Raw genomic sequence first — 24,394 nt, forward strand, 5'->3', positions numbered from 1 at the left:
TACACCTCCAGGTCACTTTGTTTCTGCACCCCCTTTCAAATTGTACCATTTAGTTTATACTGCCTCTCCTCACTCCTCCAACCAAAATATATCACTTCACATTTCTCTGTATTAACTTTCACCTGCCATGTGTCAGCCCATTTCACCAGTCTGTCTACATCCTCATGAAGCCTGTTTCTATTTTCCACATTGTTTACTACATTTCTGAGTTTTGTGTCATCTGCAAACTTTGAAATTATACCCTCTATACCCAAGTCCAGGTCATTAATATATATCAAAAAGAGCACTGATCCTAACACCGACCCCTGGGGAACACCACTGTATACTTCACAGTATGCTTGAATGTCTCCCTTGTATCTCAGTGACCAAACCTGAATATTCCAACGTTCTATTGGCTTTGTTTGCTGCTTTCTATTAGTTGGACATGCTGAACATCAAGTCTATCAAGACTCCTAGGTTGCTTTCAATGTCATTCTTAGCTATTTCAAAACCATATTTGGAGTACGTGTATCATCCATATTGTTTATCCATTCTGTAACACTTATCTGTATTAAATTTCAACTGCCATTGTTTGTCCACTTACATATTTTGACCAGCTCATTTTGAAATTTCTGCGTTGCCTTCTCTAGTTCCAATGTCTCTCCTAGATTGGTGTCACCTGCAAATTTGCCAAGTCACTGATATAAATTAGAATCGGTAGTAGTTCCAACACTAAACCCTGATGCACCCCACTTCATATCTCCCTCATTCCAACATGATGGCCCTGAATTCCTCAGGAGTTCTACTGGTCTCCTGCTGAGAGTGGTGGAACCCCCAGGGAAATAATGTAAATGCTTGTTTGCGCCATTTCCCTGGAGGTTCCACCGACATCCTGCCAGAGTTATGGTGGGAGACCGCAAGAGCCACCATGGAATTTCAGGGCCTCCTTCTTTAACAAGCACCCATTGTTTTCTTCCCTACAGCTAATTTCATATCCATTTCCAAGATTTACCCTGTATGCCTACAACTTTGAGATTAACTAATAGCCTTTTGTGTGGAATTTTGTCAAATACCTTTTGGAAATCTAGAAACACTTTCACAGTCCACTTGGGTTATCACTTCCTCAAAGAGTGATCTTCCCAATCTGAATTCCTGTTGCCTGCCATTCACTAAGTTATTTTTGTACAGATAATCCTTAAGTTTTGTCCTGATTATCAATTCTATTATTTTACACAGAACTGAAGTGAGACTGGTAGCTCTGTATTTGCTTGTTTGCCTTTCTTAATACCCTTTTTGAATACGGGCACTGCAATGGCCTGTTTCCAATCTTCTGGTACCTCCCCAGTGTTCCATGGCTTTCTTACAATAGTTGTTAATGTGTCTCAAATCTCCTTCCTAGTCTCCCATAGCACTCTCAGAAAATCCATCTATTCCTGGATATTTATTTATTTTGAGCCCTTTTCAGACGGACTAAGAATTCCAACTCCCTTTATATCAAAAGTGTTAACTTTGTCTAGGTTATTTTTGTTTGTGGAGGGTTTGGTGCTCACATCTCTTTTTTCTAGTTTCTTGATTCATATCTCTGATCACCCTTTTAACGTATTTCTGCATGTTTCTATATTCATCCCAGTGAAACCCTTCCTCTTTCTTCCTGCAGGCTTTGTAAAAATAAGTTTTCCTTTTAATTACACTTCTGATTTGTTTATTAATCTGTTTAGGATCTTGCTTGGTTAGTCTAAGCTTGCTTGTCTTAGATATGTAGTAATCTAGTATGTTCAACACTATGCCTTTGAAGGTGTTCCACTTGTTATCTTGAAGGCCATTTGGTCCAGCCTCCCAAAATACCAACTTTACTGTTTTCTCACTGCATCTTTGACATCCACCTGAATGGGCAGATAAGACCTTGGTTAACTTTCATGCAACAATGCAGTATTCCCTCAGTAATCCATTGCAGTGTCAGTCAATAGCATGTGCTTGTGTCCTTTTGTGGGTCTCAAATCCACATCTTTGACCCAGAGATGAGAATCTACTGACTGAGCCACGCTGACAAGTAACTAAGCCAAGTTGACAGTCTTTAAACTCTATAAAGCCAAAATCCATCTAAGACTTGAATTATAGCTCCCATAGCTATGGATGGTCTTCCAAAATCTCTCTCGCACTCCTGGACAAAATACAGGAAAAAGCTAGTGATCTGGCAGATGTTCCTTGTCCCACCTATAGCCTCCAACCTCTCTTCCTTGTCTCTTATTAAAACTACTCTGCCTATTACTCCTGAGTTTCTTGTACATAATATGCTTCAAATATCCTAAATACTTTTCTTCCTTTCTGCATCCTCAGTATATTGAAGTCATGACTCATTGCACCATCTCCTATTCTAAATCTGGCTGTCAAGACAGTGAAACTCCCTACATTTCTTAGCTCTCCCTTCCTCCTACATTCTACAGTCCTTTAAAACCCCAAATTGGAATAATTTAACCACTAGTTGTTAATTTACCTCATTTTCTCTACCACTCTTTCCAGTTTTGGTGGTACTCTGCACTATTGCCTTTGGTCTTCACCTTGGTATCTCAATTGAATAATCCATTGAAACTGAAAATCCATGGCCCTTCCAACACAGTCCCACCATAACGCTCTGGAATTTCCTCTCTAAACCTTTTAATCTCCCTCTCCTCCTTTAAGACCCTCCTTAAAGCGCACCTCTTTGACCAAGCTTTTAACTAACCCTCCTAATATATCCTCGTTTAGCTCAGCAGCCATTTTTGTCTGAATGCACTTCTGGAAGCGCCTTGGGATGTTTTTCTACATTAAAGGCACTAATATAAATGCAAGTTATTGTTGCTGTTGCACCCATACGCCCGGCCTCTTAGTCGTCAGGTGGATCATTGGCAGCCAGTATGCTGTGTTGTGTACTGGCCACTTCAGTGGTGGAAATAAGTCTTTGTGGAGTCCAGGCAAGGGTGACTGCTTGGACTCCCAAAGACTTGGAGTTTAAAAAAAATGTTGTTATCGCCCCTTTGAAAAGGGGACCAAGGACACTGGTGGCTGCTTTCAGCCAACATCCTACTAACTTAGCACACGTCTGCCTCAGTGTGTGAGCAGGCAACTGCTCCAGATATGCTCTGAATGGCCTGGGTGCCTGCCAGGCTATTAATATGAAGGGAGCTCCCCTTGGCCCCACAGACTTTGGCAGGGTCAGTGCCAGAGATCCCTGGTAAGCACATCCTACTACTTATGCCAGGATACAGCCCCTGTGGATTTTCAGCCCCATTAGCAAAATAACCTTGTTCAGATATGTTATTTTGTTTCAAATAAAACTGTCTGTTGATTTTATTTGAAATCCTCAATTCCATTAATCAAATGAGTCAGTTTTGATGCTGGTCAAGAATTGTGACCATTAAGTAAAAACACCTTCGCAGTTCCCATAAACAAGTAAATTTTTCTTGTTACAATTCATCGGAAATAAATCTGTTTCCGTGCAGCAGTCTTTCAAAAAGGATACAAAGACATACAAAATCCTTCCAATATGCCAGTCAGATAATCAATAATTATCCCCAGTCAGCAACTTGCCACAAATTAGCTTTAATAAGAAACACGTGTAAGTTCAGGTCTTAAGAATTTACATTTATCTTAAATCAGGCAGATAAATATTTGTGGAAGTATATGCAGAAAAGTTCTATATATTTGTGAATATGCGTTTAACAAAAGAAATTTATTAAATAAAAGATCACAGAAGAAAGTCCCCTGCAATGACAGTTTTCTGGAAAATAATTGTCTATTCCTAGTGCGGTGAAATAGTAGAAGTGTAATTCCTCTTTTGTACAGGTAAGGTTGCATGTACTGATCCTGTTTCAACTCATGCATTATTTAGGCCGGTTACTTGATTTATATTTTAGCTGTGGGCAGTTCTTTATTTCTTTATTTTTTTAATTTTGTAGAGTTCAGAGCAGTCTTGGCCCTCGATTCATAGTGTTATTATCTCCAGCAGAGAGCTCCAGCATAAAAAGCGACCTTCTCGCACAGTATTTGATGTGGGTAGAACATTTGTGATTTTTGTTTAAAACAGAAACATGTGTGTTGATTTGTATGGAGAAAAGCATTCAGATGTGATATCCCTCAGCAAGGTTTAAGCAGTGTCAGTATGTTTTTAATTACACATGGAGAATTATTGGTACTTTAACGCTTTGAGAACTGCACTGAAGTTTTTGCACCTTGACCAAAAAATAGCAAGTAAGAGCAATCAGGTAGATAATGCAATATGAACCCTTTACTCCAGCTGGCCAGTATATAAAAAAATATAATTTCCATCGGGTTAAATTGCCCTTTATGTTTCAAAGTATTTAAAGTGCAACAGAAACCTTCATTTGCATAGTGCCCCTCATATAAAGAACATTCATGAGGTGAGTAACAATGAGGAGAAACAATGTGAATGAGTGAGATTAAGAAGTAACTGTTAGAGGTTTTTAAGAGACATTTGAAAGAAATGAAATGTCTCCATCACCAAGACCACCTACTTACACCTCTAACACCCGTCTCCAACCCTGCCTCAGCGCATTTGCTGCTAAAACCCTCATCCATGCTTTTGTTACCTCCAAACTCTTTCAATGCTCTCCTGGCTGGCCTCCCTTTTCCCACCTCCATAAACTTAAGCTCATCCAAAACTCTGCTGCCCATATCCTAACCAAGTCCCGTTCACCCATCACTCTTGTGGTCACTGACCTACATTGGCTCCCGACTCACCAGCGCCTCGGTTTTTAAAATTCTTATCCTCGTGTTCAAATCCCTCCATGGCCCCGCCCCTCCTTATCTCTGTCACAACTTCCAGCCCTCCAACCCTTCGAGAACTCTGACCTCTTGTGCATCCCCCACTTCCTTTACCCCCGCCATTGGCGGCCACTCCTTCAGCCGTCTAGGCCTTAAGCTTTGGAACTCCCTCCCTAAACCTCTCTGCCTTTCCACCTTTTTTAAATCGCTCCTTAAAACCTATCTCTTTGACCAAGCCTTTTGTCACCTGTCCTTAATGTCTCCTTTTGGTTTGGTGTCAATTTTTGTCTGATTATGCTCCTGTGAAGCACCTTTTGGATATTTTACTACATTAAAAGGTGCTATATAAATGCAAGAAGTTGTTGCTGCTTACAAGTACATGAGTGGGTGGATCGGTAAAAACAGCCATTAAGAAAGCAAATGGGATTTGGCAATTTATATTGATTTCAGAATATAAACAGAAGCAAAGAGGTCATGGTGACTCATTATAAAATGATTGGGTCACATCTGGAATACTGTATGCAGTCTAGGCTTATCATTGTCAAAGAGATATAATACTCTTGCAAAAAGTGCAATGCGGATTTACCAGGATGATGCCAGGAACGAGGAGTCTGAATTATAAGAAAAGACTAATGCTGTTTTCTCTTGAATTGAGAATATTGAGGGGAATTTGATAGAGGTTTTGAAAATTCTAAAAGAAATAGACAAGGTAAGTGTAGATAATTTCCACTGGTAGGCAAATCAAAGACTATGGGGCATCACCTTAAGATAAGCACAAGCTACATAAAGGGGGTGAGGTCTTGTGGTGAGGAAAAGAAGCATGGGGTCATTCTTGCCTTTTAGACTGACCCTGGTATAATAGGGGGATTTGGCCATAGAGGGGAGGCAGCAGTAACATGATGTGGTTGAACCAGATCTGGTAGTGGATGGTCAGGCTGGTTGTCACCACTTGCACCAAAGTCTGCGGCCACCATACTTGAGGTTACTATACCGGGTGGGGGAGAGAGGTCAGAGGGGGGCGTGGTGAGAGACTACACAGCATCTGGTTTAAAAAAAGTGCATTGAAGATGGAAGCAAGGCAATTGTGAGCTGAAGCAGGTAGTTGATGCAGTTGGTTTTTTGAAGAGTGGAATGCTAAGATGAAAGTGTTATCAGTGGAAATATGAGTCAGGAGGAAGATGAGGAAGTTGGAGCTCAAAATGTCTTGCTATACCCTCGAGGGGGAAAAAACTGCAAATGCTGGAAATTTGAATCAAAAACACAAAACGCTGGAAACACGCAGCTGGTTCATCAGCATCCGTGGACTGAACAGATGCTAATTGACCTGCTATGTCAATTGACCAGCATTTTCTATTTTTGATTCTAGTTATACCTTGTTGGTTATGAATACCTGTGTATGAAACCATGTATAATGTCATGGTTGAGGAGATGTCCATGTGTGTGGATGGTTGCGCTTATGTGGAGGGTGAATGTCTGAAAGCAGAGAATTTAGAAGAGACAAAGCAGTATGAGTTCATGTTGAACTAAAAGTCTCTGCACTCAATTAGGGGAGTGAGTGAGGCAAAAAGGGATATTTTGGTAAGTAAAGAGCACAGAGGAGACAATGGGTATCTTAAAGGAAAAGTGAGAGGGTGGAAAAGGACGAGGTGCTCGAATAAGTAGAAGCTGCTGGTGAATTAAGGAAATAGACCAAGATTGGACCTGGAGATGATTGTCAGATCACCCCACAGCTGCTTGCTTGGGTGCTAATGTGGTGGGGTTAATAGCCAAGTGTAGTAGGTTGGGTGGGTTGGGAGTGTGTGGGCAGTGAAAACTGTCTGTTTTCGGAGCAGGACCGCATCCCGGCTCCAATGCGTCCATTTCTGGGTTTGACCCAGACGCGTTTGTGTAACTTGTGTATTGAGTTACACAAACCATTTTAATTTCTCCTGAACATGTCTCCCATGGCCTCTGAAACATGCCGTGGAAATGGAGGCAAGTTGCAGCCGACCCTCATTTGGACCTTTTTAACCCAGTGATTGACACATGTGAATAAAAGGTGAGTTTTTACAGCAAGGCACTCAGTTCTCTCAGACAAACCTTTGGCTGGGAGTTCCTTATGTTTAAACTGAGATTTTTTTTTGTTCACACTCAGAATTCTTCACACATATTTACCTACATTTTGGACCCCCTCAAATTGACATCAGGATGGGGGGCACAATGGATTTATTCCACAGTACATCTGAGGAGGAGGCACATCACAGCGTGCATTTCTGGGAGTTGCAGGTGCAAAAGGCAGAGGTGTATCACAAAGACCTGGAGAAGAGCGGAGAGAGGGGGCCGAGGTGGCAGGAGGCACTACCCATGTGAGGATGCAGAGGCTGAGGTTGCTGGACCTCACTAGGAGCAGTGCCTACACAGGCTCAGATCGAGTTGCCAGGTGGTCACAGACATCTGCAGGCTCCTTCGTGCAGAGCTGCTCCTGGCTGGGCCTGGTGGCCATGCATTGCGCATCGCATTCAAAGTAACACTGCCCTCAACTTCTTCGCCTCCAGATCCTTCCAGGGCGCCACCGGTGACATCTCCAGAGTCTCAGTGTATACGACAGGTGATTGTGGATAGTGTGCATGGCACATTTTCCAGTACCTTGCAAAAGTGCAGCTGTACCTCAATCATTCTTATTCTCAATGATAGCCCCCGGGGTTCAGCATCTGTGTCCAGCTGAGCATAGCTTGCAGAGGTGTGCACCCCCCCTCAATGCGGATTCCCCACAGCTGCCCCTGCCACCAGTGTCTGCTCGTACAAGCTTGAGTGGTGAATCACCAGGTGACAACCCAACTATCTGCCTAACTGGACCCACCAAAGTACCAATATCTGTGCTGATGATGACTGGATGTGATGGTGCACCCTCAGAGGAATGGAGCTCCTCTGAGGAATTGCCTTTTTCCATGGCGGGTGCCTCCTCTTCACTCCTTGGAGGTCCTGGAAGGGAACATAAAGCAATATTAACAATGAGCAGACTGAAGTGTGCAGCAGGTCAGTCGTTGACAGCATAAATTCATGATGTATGTGAAGGATGTTAAAGTTCTGTCACCAGCCATTTGCGGGGTGCAAGTCTCGTCATCCCCAACAGTCAGGTATTCAACCGTGAGGCTGAGCTCCAACGCCGCCTCCTCAGCTTCTGTCAGAGAAATATTTGTGGTGGCCACCCTCCAGTCCTACTCCTCTCCTGTGCATTTTGTACCCTCTTCTACACGGGGAGAAAGAACAGACATGTGAATGAAGATGACCTAGTCACCTGCTGGATGCATTGCTTTCAGTGAGGCTGACAGTCACCCTCTGATGCATCTGCTTCATTATCAGACAGATTCATCACATTACATCAGGGTGAGTGGGAGTGGTGGATTCACAAATGGGGGGGTGAGGAAGTGCACAGAAAGTGAAGATAAGTTGATAATGAGACTTAAGTGGGTGTGAGGAGCAATGTGTTGGAGTAGGCTTGGCAAGACAGAGTGAAAGGGGGTATTGAACACCACAAGATGTAGGTGAATCAGTAACTGTACTCACTTTTCCTGACCTGGTTAGGTAATTAAAGCGCTTCCTGCACTGCACCCTCGTCCTTGCCACCGTGCTCCTGCTGCTCAGCTCCTCTGCCACCTCGAGCCAGGCCTTCTTTGTGGCAGAGGCAGGGTGCTTCCCTGATCAACCAGCTACAGTATGTCCCTCCTACTCACACCAGCCAGTAGCAACTTGAGTTGTTAAAGCGGGGTGCTGCCTTACTCCTTTTGGTGCTGCATCTCTGCACATTCCTCCTTTCTCCCTCAAAATCCATGGTTTCAATGGCCCTTTAAATACTCCAGTTCACAGCATGTCATTCAGGTGTGCAGTACGCCCGCTGCGCAGCTTGGAGACACAAAACCCGGAAGTTACATTAAGGGCCTTCAATTGAGTGTGGGGGGGGGCTTAGGCCTGCAGCATGGCATGGATCCTCAAAGATTTAGTAGCAATTGATTAGTCTTTTGGCCCCTATGAAGGGAGCTGATGTAGGCTATTAATTTTCATCTTCTGTACTGGTGCCACTAGCACTCCTGGAACAGCATTCCACTGCTACTTTAACTGGTCCCTCCAGAGATGAGATAGTAGTGCGAGCACCCCCTACAAAAACATAGAACCTTTCCCTAACCTCACAAACTCTGCCAGAGTAAGAGACGGAGGTTCCGACACTAGTGCCAGAATCACGGGCTTTCATGAATTGGGGCCAGAATGCCTCTCGGATTGGTTAACCCCCAAAAAACAGTCCTGGGGATCGCGGTGCGCGATTAACCGGCGCCCAGTCATGGAGATGCAGGCAGCACGTAACAGTTGCGCTGCCTGATGATGCACATGATTGCTGCGTTCAGCCACGTGACCTATGCTGTGAGTGGCTGCACATGTCAGCAGGGGGCCCCGATATTGGGAGTGACTAGCACTACTTAAAGGCATCCAGCGCCTCTTAAAGGGGAGGTGCACTGTGGCTGCACAAAGTGATGTGAAGTGATTCCAGGGATGGAAGATATTGAGGAATGGCTGTGCCTGGGAGAGATCGTGCATCAAGGTTCTCAGACAGTGCACTGGAGGCCTTGGTGGAAGAGGTGGACAGACAGAGGGCCATCCTATATCCGCAGGGGGGCAGGAGGCCCTCCAGACACATCTTCAAGGCTGTGGTGAACGAGGTCAATGTGAGGAGCATCGCTCCATGCACATGGATGCAGTGCAGGAAGAAGTTCAATGATTTGACACGAGTGGTCAAGGTGAGTGTGTTCATCTATCATGTGGCATATCCCACCAACTGCACCACTAGCCTCACCCACTACTCCATGCACTACACTGCCCCATCACCTACCTATGCTGCGAATCAGATGCTGCATCTCATCCTTGCACATTACCACTCATGTAAGCTGCACACTCACAACTCACGGGTTACACACACTGGCAGCTATTCAACCATGACTGCCACATCACCCAAACATCTTGTAGAACGCTCATTGACTCACTTCCCTCTTAGGAACAGGAGTAGGCCATTCAGCCCCTCATGCCTGCTCCGCCATTTGATAAGATCATGGCTGATCTGTGATCTAACTCCATATACCCACCTTTGGCCCATATCCCTTAATACCTTTGGTTGCCAAAAAGCTATCTATCTCAGATTTAAATTTAGCAATTGAGCTAGTATCAATTGCCGTTTGCGGAAGAGAGTTCCAAACTTCTGCCATCCTTTGTGTGTAGAAATGTTTTCTAATCTCGCTCCTGAAAGGTCTGGCTCTAATTTTTAGACTGTGCCCCCTACTCCTAGAATCCCCAACCAGCAGAAATAGTTTCTCTCTATCCACCCTATCTGTTCCCTTAATATCTTATAAACTTCAATCAGATCACCCCTTAACCTTCTAAACTCTAGAGAATACAACCACAATTTGTGTAATCTCTCGTAACTTAACCCTTGAAGTCCGGGTATCATTCTAGTAAACCTACGCTGCATTCCCTCCAAGGCCAATATGTCCTTCCGAAGGTGCGGTGCCCAGAACTGCTCACAGTACTCCAGGTGCAGTCTAACCAGGGTTTTGTATAGCTGCAGCATAACTTCTGCCCCCTTGTACTCCAGTCCTCTAGATATAAAGGCCAGCATTCCATTAGCCTTAATGATTATTTTCAGCACCTGTTCATGACACTTCAATGATCTATGTACCAGAACCCCTAGGTCCCTTTGGACATCCACTGTTTTTAACTTTTTACCATTTAGAAAGTACCCTGTTCTATCCTTTTTTGATCCAAAGTGGATGACCTCACACTTGTCTACGTTGAATTCCATTTGCCACAGTTTTGCCCATTCACCTAATCTATCAATATCCCTTTGTAATTTTATGTTTTCATCTACACTGCTTACAATGCCACCAATCTTTGTGTCATCGGCAAACTTAGATATGAGACTTTCTATGCCTTCATCTAAGTCGTTAATAAATATTGTGAATAATTTAGGCCCCAAGACAGATCCCTGCGGGACTCCACTAGTCACATCCTGCCAATGTGAGTACCTACCCATTATCCCTACTCTCTGTCTCTTGCAGGAGAAGGTGACGCATAACAGGCAGCAGGAAAGACCTGGGGGAGGATAGGCACAACTACACGTCCTTACCCCCATGGAGGAGACAGTGCTGTCCATCGTTGGATGGGCCATTGCTGAGGCCATGGCCACTGGCAGTGCTGGAGGTATCGATGATTTGGGTCTCTGCGTACCGAATCCTCCTCCTCGATCCCCGCTTCTCCCTCATTCCAGTTTTTTCTGACTCATGCGCCGCAGATGGTGTCAGCATGCACGTCTTACTTTCTCCTCTCCCCGCATCACAACTCAATCAGTGTCCCTTTGTCATTTCAGAAACGCAAGAACTGGAACCGGCACAATTAGAGGAGGCAGAGGAAGATGACAGTGATGATACAGACACACTATCGCTCAATCTGACACTCTGTCACCAGCTCAGACTGACACAGCACGTGCTTTAGAGGCTAGGATAGAGGAGGAATCTGCACGTGGTGAGACACTGGGCACAAGTGCGCAGGATCCGGAGTAGGGGGAACGGATACCGCAGGTGCCAGCTTGCTGGAGGGCGAGAGCACACTCGTTCTGCTGCTGAGGCGTCAGATGATGACTTTGATGGGCCAGGCTACAGAAGAAGGCTGATGGGCGTATAATGCTTGGTGCACTAGAAAGCCTGCCAGAAAGGCTACGCACAATGTCGGGGCATGGAGGAGCCGAGCTCCAACTTGGCACAGGGCATTGCGCAGAGCTTGGAGCCCACCCTTTCCCACATTGAACGGGTGGTCACCTCCATCAGCACATCTGTGGAACCCACCATGATGCAGTGTCTGATGACAGATGTCTCAGTTTCCATTGCAGCAAAAACATCTGCCATCCAAGGTCTGACTGCTGCATTTGGAGCTCAGACTGCTGCTATCATGGCTCTGGGTACCATTGTTGAACGGGGCTTCCAGGGCATCACAGCAGTTCAATCCGTTCTTCAGCAGATCACCAGGATTGCTGAGGCGCTACCCCGGGAGAGTGACAGTGGCGCCATGGAAGACTGCTGTCCTCTCAGGATGACCGCAATCCTGCTCCCACCCCTGCCACTCCATCAGTGCCCTTGCTGTTGCCCATCAGTCAGCCAGGCCAAAATGGTGCTGTCTGAAGCCGGGCCCTCCCGGCCCACAGCTGCTCGAGGTCGTCCTCCAAGGCCATCTGCAGTCTCCTCAATTGAATGTCAGTAGCCTTCCATCTCCCGTGCTCCGGCCACTGGGGAAGCACCTCGTAGGAACACGAAGAAAGGTAAGGCACACGAGCAACAGGCACTAAGGAATGCATAAGGGTGAATAGTATCAGTTTGTTTGCTTTATTGTATATGTTAATAGATTTGGATTTGCAATTGGTGTTTGCTTTTATTTCTGCGATGAGCTGAGGGAGGAAGCAATGTGTAATCATAAGGAGGACGATTTGATGGCCGTGTGGGAGCAGAAAGGGAAGGAATGTGGGACTGTTGGTGAATGGGGAGGTGTCCTTGAGGTTGCTGGTATCGCTCATTAATAATCTGATCACGCAGAGCCCTGGCAGACAGAGCCTGTCTACGTTGTAGCCTCCCTGCCTTTTCCTCCGCCACCTGCTGCACTTCCTCCTCTTCCTCTGGCTCAGGTTCTCGCCTGATAGGCGGTGGCAAGGGCTGTTCCCTCATGATGGCCAGGTTATGCAGCATGCAGCGTACTACGACAAATCTTGATACTCGCTCAGCTGGATACTGCAGGGCTCCTCCAGTGCGGTCCAGGCAGTGGAAGTGTTGCTGGAGGATGCCTGTGATGTGCTCGATGTTCCATGTGGCAGCTTGGCTCTCGTTGTACTTCTGCTGAGCGCGTGTGTGTGTGCGTTCCAGACCGGAGTCATGAACCATTCCATGAGGGGATAACCTTTGTCGCCCAGTAGCCAGTCTTTGACTTGCCATGCTGTTTGAAATATAGGTGGCATGGTGGACTGCCGCAGAATGAACAAATCATGACTGCTGCCAGGGTAGTGGGCATTGACCTGCATGATGCGCTGCTTATGGTCGCACACCAGCTCCACATTGAGGGAGTGGAATCTGTTTCTGTTCATGAATATGGCTAAGTTCAGATGTGGAGCATGCATGGCGGTATGCGTGCAGTCAATGGCACCCTGCGCCATGGGGAAGCATGCAATGCGATCAAACCCTCGTGCTCGCTCCTGCTCCTTATCACTGTCAAGAGGGAACATGATGAATCTGTGAGTGCGTACAGAGCCTCCGTGACTTCCCTTATACAGCAGTGCACTACAAACTACTAGATGTTGCTTATATCTCCAGAAGCAGCCTGAAAGGAGCCAGAGCCGTAAAAATTAAGCGCCACGGTTACCTTGCTAGCCACAGGCAATGCTGTCCTTGCCCTGCTCTGAGGCTGCAGTTGTGGCTGCAACAGTTGACAAATCTCAGACATGACCTCTTTCGTGGTCATCGGATGCACTGGTCGTCACTGAAGTTGAGGTAGGAGAATTGTTCCCTGAAGGCCCTCGCTGGATATGGCCTCCTGCTGAGTGCCCTGCTCTGCCTCCTCCTCCCTCTTCTCGCAGCTTGGCCTCTCTGCATGCTCCCAGTCATCTTCAATTCCCAGAGGAAGCCCTAGCAAGCTACCCATGTCTAGAAGCAATGTTGTTCTGCACACTATTTTAAATGTCACTAACAGTACTGCAAGACCATCCAGACCACGCTCTATAGAATATTGCAACTTTCTCCAAGTATAGGAAACTTCCACAAACACCTACAATTGTCCCAGCAGCCAGAATAACTAATCCAGCAACTAACCTGTAAATCCTGCATGCTCCCTTTAAATAGCGCTGATGGGGGGGTGTCCTTCATGCCCTTTAACTCCTGTTCAGCTGTGCGAGGTTAAGACAGTGGAGTAGGGAATTTGAAAATGGCGCCGACTGCTTCAAAGCAGTGTTGCACACTGGTCTATGGCATAATCTCCCTACTCCACGTGCTGCTGACGTTTGTTAGGTACACGTGTGCAACCATCTTTACTAAGATGGCGTCCTGTGCACGTCATGCGCACGCATCTCGGACGCCATTTTGGGGGCTTGGAGCCTGCGTAGTACCTACAGAACGAGCGCTATGCAGCCCAACTTAGCCCCCATTGTTCTGATGTGAATACAGCCACACTTTGCACATGTCTAATATACCAATTCTGAGTGCTTCATGCTAACAATGGGTGTATGAAATGGGAATTTATATTTCTAAGCACTAATATCCTTCACTTTAATTAGAACAATTTAAAAAAATTGTTTAATAGGTCTTGGCCATGATTCAATCAGTTTCCATTAATAGTGTTCTAACATAAGGTTGCTAATGTATTATTCTCAAATGCTCTTACCATCAGCATCTTAGGTGAAATCTCAATCTTTGGACTTAGTTCTACTATGAAGTCAGTGAAAATGTTCCAGTCAGTATATTTGCTCAGATCTCAATGGTTTTTGATGTGACTGTTTGTAACTAAGACTGTAGTGTCTTTGCCGTGCTACAGGCTGACTGATAGTAAGAGACAGTAAGGTCAATGCCAATGTTTGTGTAATTAAAGTGTTAGCCTTGGCTCAGTGGTAGCATTCTCGCCTGAGAGTCTGCAGGTCAAGGGTTCAAGCTCTACTCCAGAGCCTTGAGCACATAATCTAGGCTGACCTTTCAGTGCTTGCATTTTAACTCCTTTTCCGCCAGGGGGAGGGTGTTAAAAATTTTCTTTGTTTCAAAAAGATGTATCTGGCATGAATGAGTGCAATATTGAGAATTGACATATGAAAAGAACCGAGGCCTCAATCATTTTACTTTTATTTTTATACACTTGACTAATTTTAGCGCTTCAGTTTTTTTTCCCCAAAGTCAATATTATCCAACCTTAACCCAGTTACAGCCAGTATATCACACATTGTACACTGAGCAGTAAATCCTGTCATTTCAAAGAATTCACAGTCCACTTTTCCACAACCATCCAGAACACTGCATAAACTATTTACTTCTCAGCCTTGGGCCATCTTCGGAGCCATCAATCATGACTACAGTACCATCTGAGTCAAAACAATAGTTATAGATTTACTGTTTCTTAGTGGGTCTGCAGCTATGCTGATACATTGTGTCCTTTAGTGACTCTCAGACCTGTCGACATCAGGGAAATATTAGGAATGAAATTTATGATCAAGACGATTGAGGCAAATGCAAATCCATTTCATCCTACAGAATAGTGTTTACTTTTCAGAATGAGATACATTGTAAGATGTCTCATTTTTAAATTAAAATGAGTGAACCGTGGCAGATCTTTTTTAAAAAAAATAGCTTGGGGGATGGATTAGCTGGTTTTATTTGGTGGCACCAAACTGAGTGATAAATATTCATGTTATAAAGTTAATCTGCCATCCTTTCAGGTGGAAATGGCTTCGCAAAACAAAGAATAAGTGTGTAATTTTATTTCTTTTAACTACATCAAGGTCTTTTCAGAAATGTGACCCATTGATCATGTTACTAGGGCCTTGAAATTATGCAGTGGGATGCTAGCTGAATAACATTTTTTATCTGCTATGTTGGCAGAGGTTTTAACTTGTTTGTTTTAAATGAGTTAATGCCTCCACTAAAGTAGCAGAGAGAGGAATTTCAGATGAACATATAAAGCATACGTACATTAACATCAGACAGTATACTGAGTATTGGGCTGAATTTAACCCAGAAGGCCCATTACTACATCATCAATTGTGAGCCGTTGCGACCTTATGAAGTCAATGTTTAAGCAACAGCATGCCCTCCTCATAATTTTTATCAGCACAACTGTTTTATTTTGAAGGAGTGGAAAAGGATTTTTGTGGAGCAGTTGTTTTTTTATTCGTTCACGGGATGTGGGCGTCGCTGGCGAGGCCAGCATTTATTGCCCATCCCTAATTGTCCTTGAGAAGGTGGTGGTGAGCCGCCTTCTTGAACTGCTGCAGTCCGTGTGGTGACGGTTCTCCCACAGTGCTGTTAGGAAGGGAGTTAGCGAGATTTTACAACTGAGTGGCTTGCTAGGCCATTTCAGAGGGCAATTAAGAATCAACCACATTGCTGTGGGTCTGGAGTCACATAGGCCAGACCGGGTAAGGACGGCAGGTTTCCTTCCCTAAAGGACATTAGTGAACCAGATGGGTTTTTACGACAATCCGGTAGTTTCATGGCCATCATTACTGATACTAGTATTTTAATTCCAGATTTTTATTTAATTAATTGAATTTAATTAATTAATTGAATTTAAATTCGCCAGCTGCTGTGGTGGAGATTTGAACTCATGACTCTGGATTTTAGTCCAGGTCTCTGGATTACTAGTCCAGTAACATAACCACTATGCTACCGTACCCGTTCCTCTCCTATCAGCTTTACCATTTTCCAGCAGTGGATTGATCTTTTCATCCAAATTCGCATTTGTATCTACAGTTAATTATACAAATTTTTAATGTTCCAGAGAGTGCTTATGTTTGTCAAACACAATGCCTGAAGTTCAGTGCCTCTTTGGAGTAAATATTAGACTTGTCAGCCTATCTGATATAAACATTTCAAAACATTCACCCTGTTTCTGTATGATCAGTGTTCACAGTTGAACACAGTTTGTATCAGTAGCCATTTCCAGGACCACTCTTTTACGGTGACTGAAAAAGTCAATTTTTGCTTTTCCTATGTGGAATTCTTGGTTCTTTTTACCAGTGCTTTAGGGATCACATTCCAAATTTTCTGCCATTTATAATTGGGGTCATTGGCTTATGGTGATTTGAATAAGTCAAATTCCATTTTTATTTTGGGGATCACAGGATTTTCTGGGATTTCTCAGTGTTTTTTGGAATTGTATTCTGCAATTCCATATATATTTTTCTGGGAAAACTACAAATCAGTGGTCCACTTTCCATTAAGTTTTTGCTCTCTACAATATCTTTGAATGTCTTCTGACTTTTTCAATTGTTACAACTATCTTTTGTGGTGTTGTATTATAGATAAATCAGTGATTGAAGGTAAAAGGATTCCCAAGGGGGAAGATATCCTCTCCGGACCAATTTTAGTGACCTGATATTTGTATAGGATTTTTATTTGATGATAATTGTATAGGAAATCCCTGAGCAATGCACTAATTAACAAGAATATTCACTTTTTACATTGTGTAAGAGTTTTTCTACAAAAAAGGATCTGAAATGCTGACATTTTCTAAAACAATGGAGTAAAGGTAACTTAGGTCTTATAATTACTTGACAATATGTTTTACTATAACAAATTGATTAAAGAATCAAGTTTTTATCTGCAGTTTAGTCACATGACTAGAAACAAATACAAAGCTCACCTGAAGGTGATTGCTCACGATTTTCTTCGGTCAACTTGTCAGCAAAATTATTCATAACCCTAGGTACAGCTTTGGATGTATGCAGGGAGGTAGTCTAGTGATGGTACCAGAAAATTGCAATTCAGGTAAAATTTGAAGTGATGCAGATACTTAAAGGAAAGTGGCAGAATGTTACTGCACAGAAACAGGCCATTTATCCCATTAAGTCTGAGCCAGTGTTTTCTCCACATGGGCCTTCTAGTCTAACCCACTCTGCAGTTCACCCCTCGCCTTACCCTTCAATATTCCTCTTTCTTAAGCAAATAACTAATTCTCTTCTAAAATAATTTATGGACTGCGCTTTGTGGCAGAGAATTCCACATTCTAATCACCCTCTATGGCAACAAAAATTATAACCTCCGTTAATTCTTTTGATTTTTAAATTTAGATCCTCATGTTACTGTCTTGTTGACCAGTGAAAGCAATCAATTAATATTTATCTTATAACACTTCATAATCATGAACTCCCTCACCTTTCATTCTTGATATTTTAAAATTGGAACGTCTTGCTGATCAGTGAAAAAATCATCACTATTTACCTCATAGACATCTTCAAGATTATGAAGGCTTACGATCAGGTCACTCCTTAATCTTTTCAGCTCTAGTGACAAAAGCTCCAACTTCTCAAGTTTCTTTTTCTAATTGTAATCCCTCTTTGCTGCTAGCATCCTAGTGAACTTTTCCACTACTTTTATATCCTTTCTATAAGGGAATGCTCAAAATAGTGCACAATATTCCAGCTGTGGCCTAACTAAGGTTTTGTACAAATTCAACTTAACTGCCTTGCTTTTGTATACTATGCCTTTATACACAAAATCAAGGATTATGTTTGCCTTTTTTATGACTTATATACCTGCACTTCCATCTAGGTCCCTCTGCTCCTCTATTCCATTTAAAATCTTACCATTTTAAGGTGAACTGCATTTGCCACCCATCTTCCCATCTGCTAGCCTGTGTATGACCTTCGATAGTCTTTTACAATCCTCGTCACAATTTGCCATACCCTCATTTGGTAGCATTAGCAAATTTTGATATTGTTCCCTGAATTCTCAAATATAGGGGTTCTCCAATCATCCGCTGTGACTTTGGTTGAAGATTTGCAAATGCCATTTCTCCTGGGTTTCCGTGGATATTCCGCTGTAATTATGGCGGCCGATCAGGAGAATCCCTGTGGAAATTCAACCACCCAGGCCTTTTAGAATATAGTAAATAAGAATGATCTTAGCACAAACATCTATGGAACACCACTATTCAAAGCCAACCAACCATTAGTTTTTATTCTGAGAAACTTCCTATTATCTCTGCTGTTTGCTCTGCCTCCACCCATCTCTATGCATGTGGCTATACTCCCCTTAATTCCATACGGTGCTATCTTCACCATATATCTCTTATCAAATGCTTAGAACCAACTTCCACTGCATTTCCTTTATCTATCTTCTGTTATTTCTTCAAAGAATTCTATAAATTTGGTCAAGCACAATCTGCCTTGGAGAAATCCATGCTCACTGGTCCTGATTGGCTCATGTGTCTCCAAGTGCTTATTAATTTCATCCAGTGTTATCGACTCTAAAGCCTGGAGTTTCTGCTCCTGGCTGTCCACCATAGCAAGGTAAAACAGGCAATGAGACGTAGAAAATGGACAGTAGTCCCACCCTACTGGAACTCAACCCAATTTTGCACATGAGCTGTTTTCCAATGTCATTGCCATCATTGGGGGAAGCATATGACATTTTTGGGTAGTTCTATGGAAATGAGGTAATGGCATGGTGATGGCATGTTTTACATTTCAACCTCATTAACATCATCCATATAAAGCAGGGGTGCAGGGTTGTTACATGGTGCGAAAATGGTGGATATGAATTTAAAGAGCCCAGCAAATATATTTTGAAACTTTGGACTCTTACTTCTCAATTGATTTTTGGACCTTTTTTACATTTTTGCTGTTGCCATCTGCTTTACTACCTCCTTTGCAAGGACGATGTTTGCCTTGCGGTACCCCGTGCAAAAGTTCAGGATGGGGCCCTACATTTTACTGAATAATTATATTAAATACTACCTACTTAATCTGGTGTCAAATTTGTATCAGCATCTAAGAGAAAAGGATTCGCTGAAAGGGTCTCCACCCAAACATTAACCTGTCTCTTCAAATGCTGACCAAGCCACTGCAGAAATTCCAGCATTTGATTGTTTAATTGTTGAGTTCTAACTAGTCGTTTTTTTTAATCTGATTCATTATTAGAGACATTCCGTCATACTTTTACTGTTTAGATGAAGAAGAGAACCAACAGTGGAATAACAGGCTGGTCAGGCAGTGCCAGAGACACACTGCACCAACCCATCCCAGAACCTATAGGCTGAGTTTGCTCCTACCTCCAAATAGTAGTGCCTGTGGAGCCTTAGCTTTACAAAGGAAGCTTTAAATTAATTATGCCACATACTGTAACCCAATCTACAGTCCATCTCCACTATAGTGTCTGTAATGATCACAACCACCCTGAACATTATGCCGTGGAATAGCAGCAAGCAATTTCATAACATGGAAGGCTTTTTGTGGGGTTAAAACACCCAAGGCTCTGAGCGATGGAACATTTTCAGGTGTAAAAAGCACCGTGCTACTTTCTGGATAGTAATGATGATCTATTCAAGAACTTTAATACAGTGTGAGGGGGAGGTCATTGTTAGCGGCTTCAATGGAAAAGAAAATCGGACGCAGTGTAAAACAGGCTGCCAATTCACAATGAGCCTGTTTCATGTTACTGGCAAACACCAGTTTCACCCTCAAGACTTTCCTCCCTGTTTAGCTGTTGGAGCCAACACCAGCAGCTGACCTAAGTTTTGAGCAATGTCATTTTTTAATAAGGTATAAAAACATGTCAGTGCTGAGAAGTTTCAGTAGTTGTAAGCATACCATTGTATCATTTATTAGAATCTCTCCCTGGAAGATGTTATATGAATTTGGAAATAGATTTTTTTTTTGACTCCTTCAACTCTCCTATTTACTAATTTCAGTATTTTTTTAATGTATGGATTTTTGGTGAATTTAGGTGCTAATTAAGCTGGCAGGTGTTAGTGCTGAATGTCAACATGAAGTAGTCTCTGGTCAGGAACAGCATGGCCTGATGCAGAGCAAAGCTCCCTTCTATCCACTTCAACCTTAACCCTAACATCAGAAGAACAACCAGTACTGATCAAATGTGATCTTGTCCACGTCCCACATCAGCCACCCTTTTAGCTAATGTGAGCAATGTTGACAATTTATTGCTGAACTGTGCCAAATTGTGGAGGATTTCTCTGTACTTTGAACTGTCTGAGGGTGATAAACTTTTTTTCATGTAGGGGCCTTACAGCCAGCAGCAAAACAGACTTTTAGCCAACTGCCTGGCTTGGTTTTAAATCCAAGTACCAGAGCTGACCGTCCAAATGCTGCATGCCACCTAGTCTCTCCATTAAATACAATTTAGGTTTATTTGTGGATGTTTTAAAATGTTAGATCCTGATGAATTAGTAAGAAAGTATGCAATAGGAAAAGCTATTTACTCTATGATCCCATTGTCTCTGATATGCAGTGTATGATTTACATTATCACTGCCAATTCTTCAATTATTTAAATTTTCTGAGGGAGACCACGAAATGGATATAACTGCCAAGAAACCAAAACAACAAACATCCTTCAGATAATAATACTTTCTCCTAAATAATAATGAGCCAACGTTACACCGTGACACAGTGCAAGATAGCAATCATGAGATTTTTTAAAGTAATTGTGAAATAGATTTTTAAATGAGATGCAAGGTTATTTATTGCTTATATGTATGATAAGAGTTGATGACTGCAGCATTTTTTTTTAAAAATGCTATAATTCTAATACAATCGTGTCAACTGAAATTTGGTTCAGTGGTAGCACTCTTGTCGCTGTTCTAGAAGATTTTAGTTTCAAGCCCCACATCAGGACTTGAGCACATAATCTAGGCTGGTACTTCATTGCAGTACTGAGGAAGTGCTGTGTTGTCAGCGGTGCAGTCTTTCAGATTATATGTTAAACCAAGGCCCTGTCTACCCTCTCGCGTAGACGTTAAAGATCCCATGACACTACTTAAAGAGTAGGAGAATTGTGCCGGCCAACATTTATCCCTCAAACAACACCAGCATAAAAGTATTAACTAGTCATTCATCTCAATGCTGTTGTGGAACCTTTGCACTTCATAAATGATTCAATAGTTGTAAAATGCTTTGAGATGTCCTGAGGATGTGAAAGGTGCTACATAAATGTAAGTTCTTCCTTTCAACAAAAGTTTTTTTTAAAAATTCATGCCGCTCCTTATCAGAGTATATAAAATAAATTAAACAGAATGCTTGTAGGTTGAAGGATGTCTAAGTCTATTGTGTGTGTTTTACAGTTTTGTGAAAATCTCCATTGGTTAACAGTTGTAAAAATAAATTTCCCGTGGCTACAGCTTTTTGATACAATTTAAATCAAAAGCCACCCATATCCTTTTAATAAGTGTTTAATATTAATATGTGCATAGATCCTAAGATATATTTTAACTTTTTTAGGATGAATCTTTTCATCAGCTGTTAGTTACTCGCCAGCCATGGACATTACCAAGTGACACGGACAGTGAAGGTGTGGATCTAGGTCAAGACAAATGTGAGTATCGATCACGGTGACCTGGGACAGTGAATGTTATGCCCTTTTATATTACTGCCAATGGTAGTCCCAACTTTGATGGCAGGACTATATTAAAGATGAGGCAGCGCTCATGCCTCCGGTACAGTGGAGCATCTGGTGAATGATGGTGTTGAAAATGAGTCACTATATTAGCAAGAGTAGACATACTTTCATATGCCAAGACACCCTGAGGTGTTCAGAAAAGCAGTTAGTAGTTGGAGATAAATCTTAGTACCTGCAGCAAGTTAATAGATAGTCTGTCACCTCCAGACTCAATTATTCCAATGCTTTTCTGGCTGTCCTCCCATCTCCACACTCTGTATACTTCAGCTCCTCCAAACCTCTGCTGCCCATTTCCTATCCCATAGACTAAACATATGTAATACAACAATCCAGTACAAGAGTTCAAAGTAACAGCCTGCTCCTTAGATAGATGGCTGACAGAATTAACAGTAGTGTAACTTCAGATTCTATCAAGTTTTCTCAAAAAACTTACCTTCATTTCAATTAACAAATTGAGAACATAATCAAAAGATGTAATTTGCCTACGCTACCAGAACTACAATACTTCTGGTAACAAATATAATTGTTCAGCGCAGTCCCCTTTTTTCCCTCACACTCTTGCAGGTTGATGGCTCTGTGGAATGCGAGCCTCTCATTACTGGTCTCTATGAACCTTCTTTTAGGCAGTGGGGAGAGCCTGCAGCCAGAAAATGAAAGCCGCAATTGTTGCTCAACAGCACTTGTGCGAGCTCATACGTGCGCTCCATTGCTGCTGGTGCTGTGGAGTCCACCTCACAATGTAAATAGGCAGATTCCAGAGCATAGGAGCCCCTGCAGATTGCAGAACCACTTCACGTGGGTGCAGTTTTGTAGTAAGAAGGGAAATCAATAAAACTTACATCACTGTTTTGAGATAGTCATGCTTTAACTTCTCCAAGTATGGTATACTACGTGAGCTATAACTGTTCAGTGAGGCTCTTATTGTTCATGTGGAATCTAAAAGGAAATGATCAATACAGCAAATGTTTTTTTATCATTGTGATTTATCTACATTTACTGCCCAAGGGATATACAAGATTATCTTACCTGGTGAATGATGGTGTTGAAAATGAGTCACTACATTAGCAAGAGTAGACATACTTTCATATGCCAAGACACCCTGAGGTGTTCAGAAAAGCAGTTGATAATTGAAGATAAATCTTACTACCTGCAACAAGTTAATAAATAGTCTGTCACCTCCTAGACTATTCCAGTGCTTTTCTGGCTGTCCTCCCATCTCCACGTTCTGTATATTTCAGCTCATCCCAAACTCTGCTGCCCATTTCCTATCCCACACCAATATCTCATCACCCACCACTCACCCATCGTTCCTATCCATGCCAACCTACATTAGCTCTCGGTCCCCCAATACCTCAAATTAAAAATTTTCGCCCTTGTATTTAAATCCCTTCATGATTTTGCCCCTCCCTATCTCTAACTTCCTCCACTACTACAACCCCTACTGTGAACTCTCTGTTCCTCCTGACTCTGGCATCGTGCATCCTCCACTCCCTTTGCCCACCTAGGCCTACGCTCTGGAATTCCCTCCCTAACCCCCTCCACATCTTCACCTCCTTAAAACCCACCTCTTCGGTCAAGGTTTTGGTCACCCAGTCCGAATATATCCTTCTTTGGCTCGGCATTCATTTTTGTCTGTTTCCTCTGAAGTGCTGGGGGACACTTTTTTTTTTAATACAATATATAAATGCAACTTGTTGTCATTGTCATCCCTTTTTGTGAAGGGGGTTAGGGAGGGAGAGTATTTAAAGCTTCATTTAGTTTTTTTTTTCTGGTCCCTGATCTTGCTGTGTCACTTAACAACTGTGCCAAGAATATGGAACAGTTGTTAGGATGTGGCATGAGTGAGGTGGGATGATTCTTCATCAGTTTTCCTTCCTTCCTTATGGAAAACTAACTGCCCTTCACTTAGTCTTCCCAGACTAGCACTGGTGAGACCAGGAACTGACCAGTGCAGGGAAAATTGGGCATAAGCCATTAATCCTAATTTTCCTCCCTTTTGCCCAGGTACTGGACAGGTGTAGTATGGGCACAGTACCATGGAGTGATAAGCAGGGTCACCCTCCTCACAACCACCACGTACCACCTCCCATGCCGACAGCTATCAAACACAGAGCCAGATGTTAGATAGTCCATCACTTGCCTGTTAAATATCACCTACAGACAATTTTCTGCCCCCAACTGTAATATACTTCCCACACACAAGCAAATCTGCCACTGGAGCTGTGAATAATCAGGCAAATGTATGACTCACATTACTATTCTAGTGAGATTTGCTGCAGTTCTTAACCATTTAGAACTGCCTTACACCAGGACATGAAGAAAATCGGCCCTGCTATTATACAATAAAACATCAAAATTGGCACCAAATGTAAGCCTGTAATTATTAAAGCCAAATATCATGGTGTCCCTCAAATGCAATGGTATTATGCATTAATGTTCTAATGCACTGCACAACAGAATGATAAGAGCTGAGGTTCTATATTT

General features: G+C 42.9%; 1 protein-coding gene across 4 annotated transcripts in view; it reads left to right on the forward strand.

Moving 5' to 3' along the window:
- The window catches only part of c3h8orf34 (chromosome 3 C8orf34 homolog), a 506,019-nt gene that overhangs the window by 443,890 nt on the left and 37,735 nt on the right, over positions 1–24,394 (forward strand). For all 4 annotated transcript variants that reach the window (XM_067980317.1, XM_067980319.1, XM_067980318.1 and 1 more), the window contains exon 13: positions 21,733–21,826. In XM_067980317.1, the coding sequence (XP_067836418.1) occupies positions 21,733–21,826 (94 nt within the window). The remainder of the gene's footprint in view (positions 1–21,732; positions 21,827–24,394) is intronic.

This window comes from Heptranchias perlo, chromosome 3, assembly GCF_035084215.1.
Source record: "Heptranchias perlo isolate sHepPer1 chromosome 3, sHepPer1.hap1, whole genome shotgun sequence".
Lineage (NCBI taxonomy): Eukaryota > Metazoa > Chordata > Chondrichthyes > Hexanchiformes > Hexanchidae > Heptranchias > Heptranchias perlo.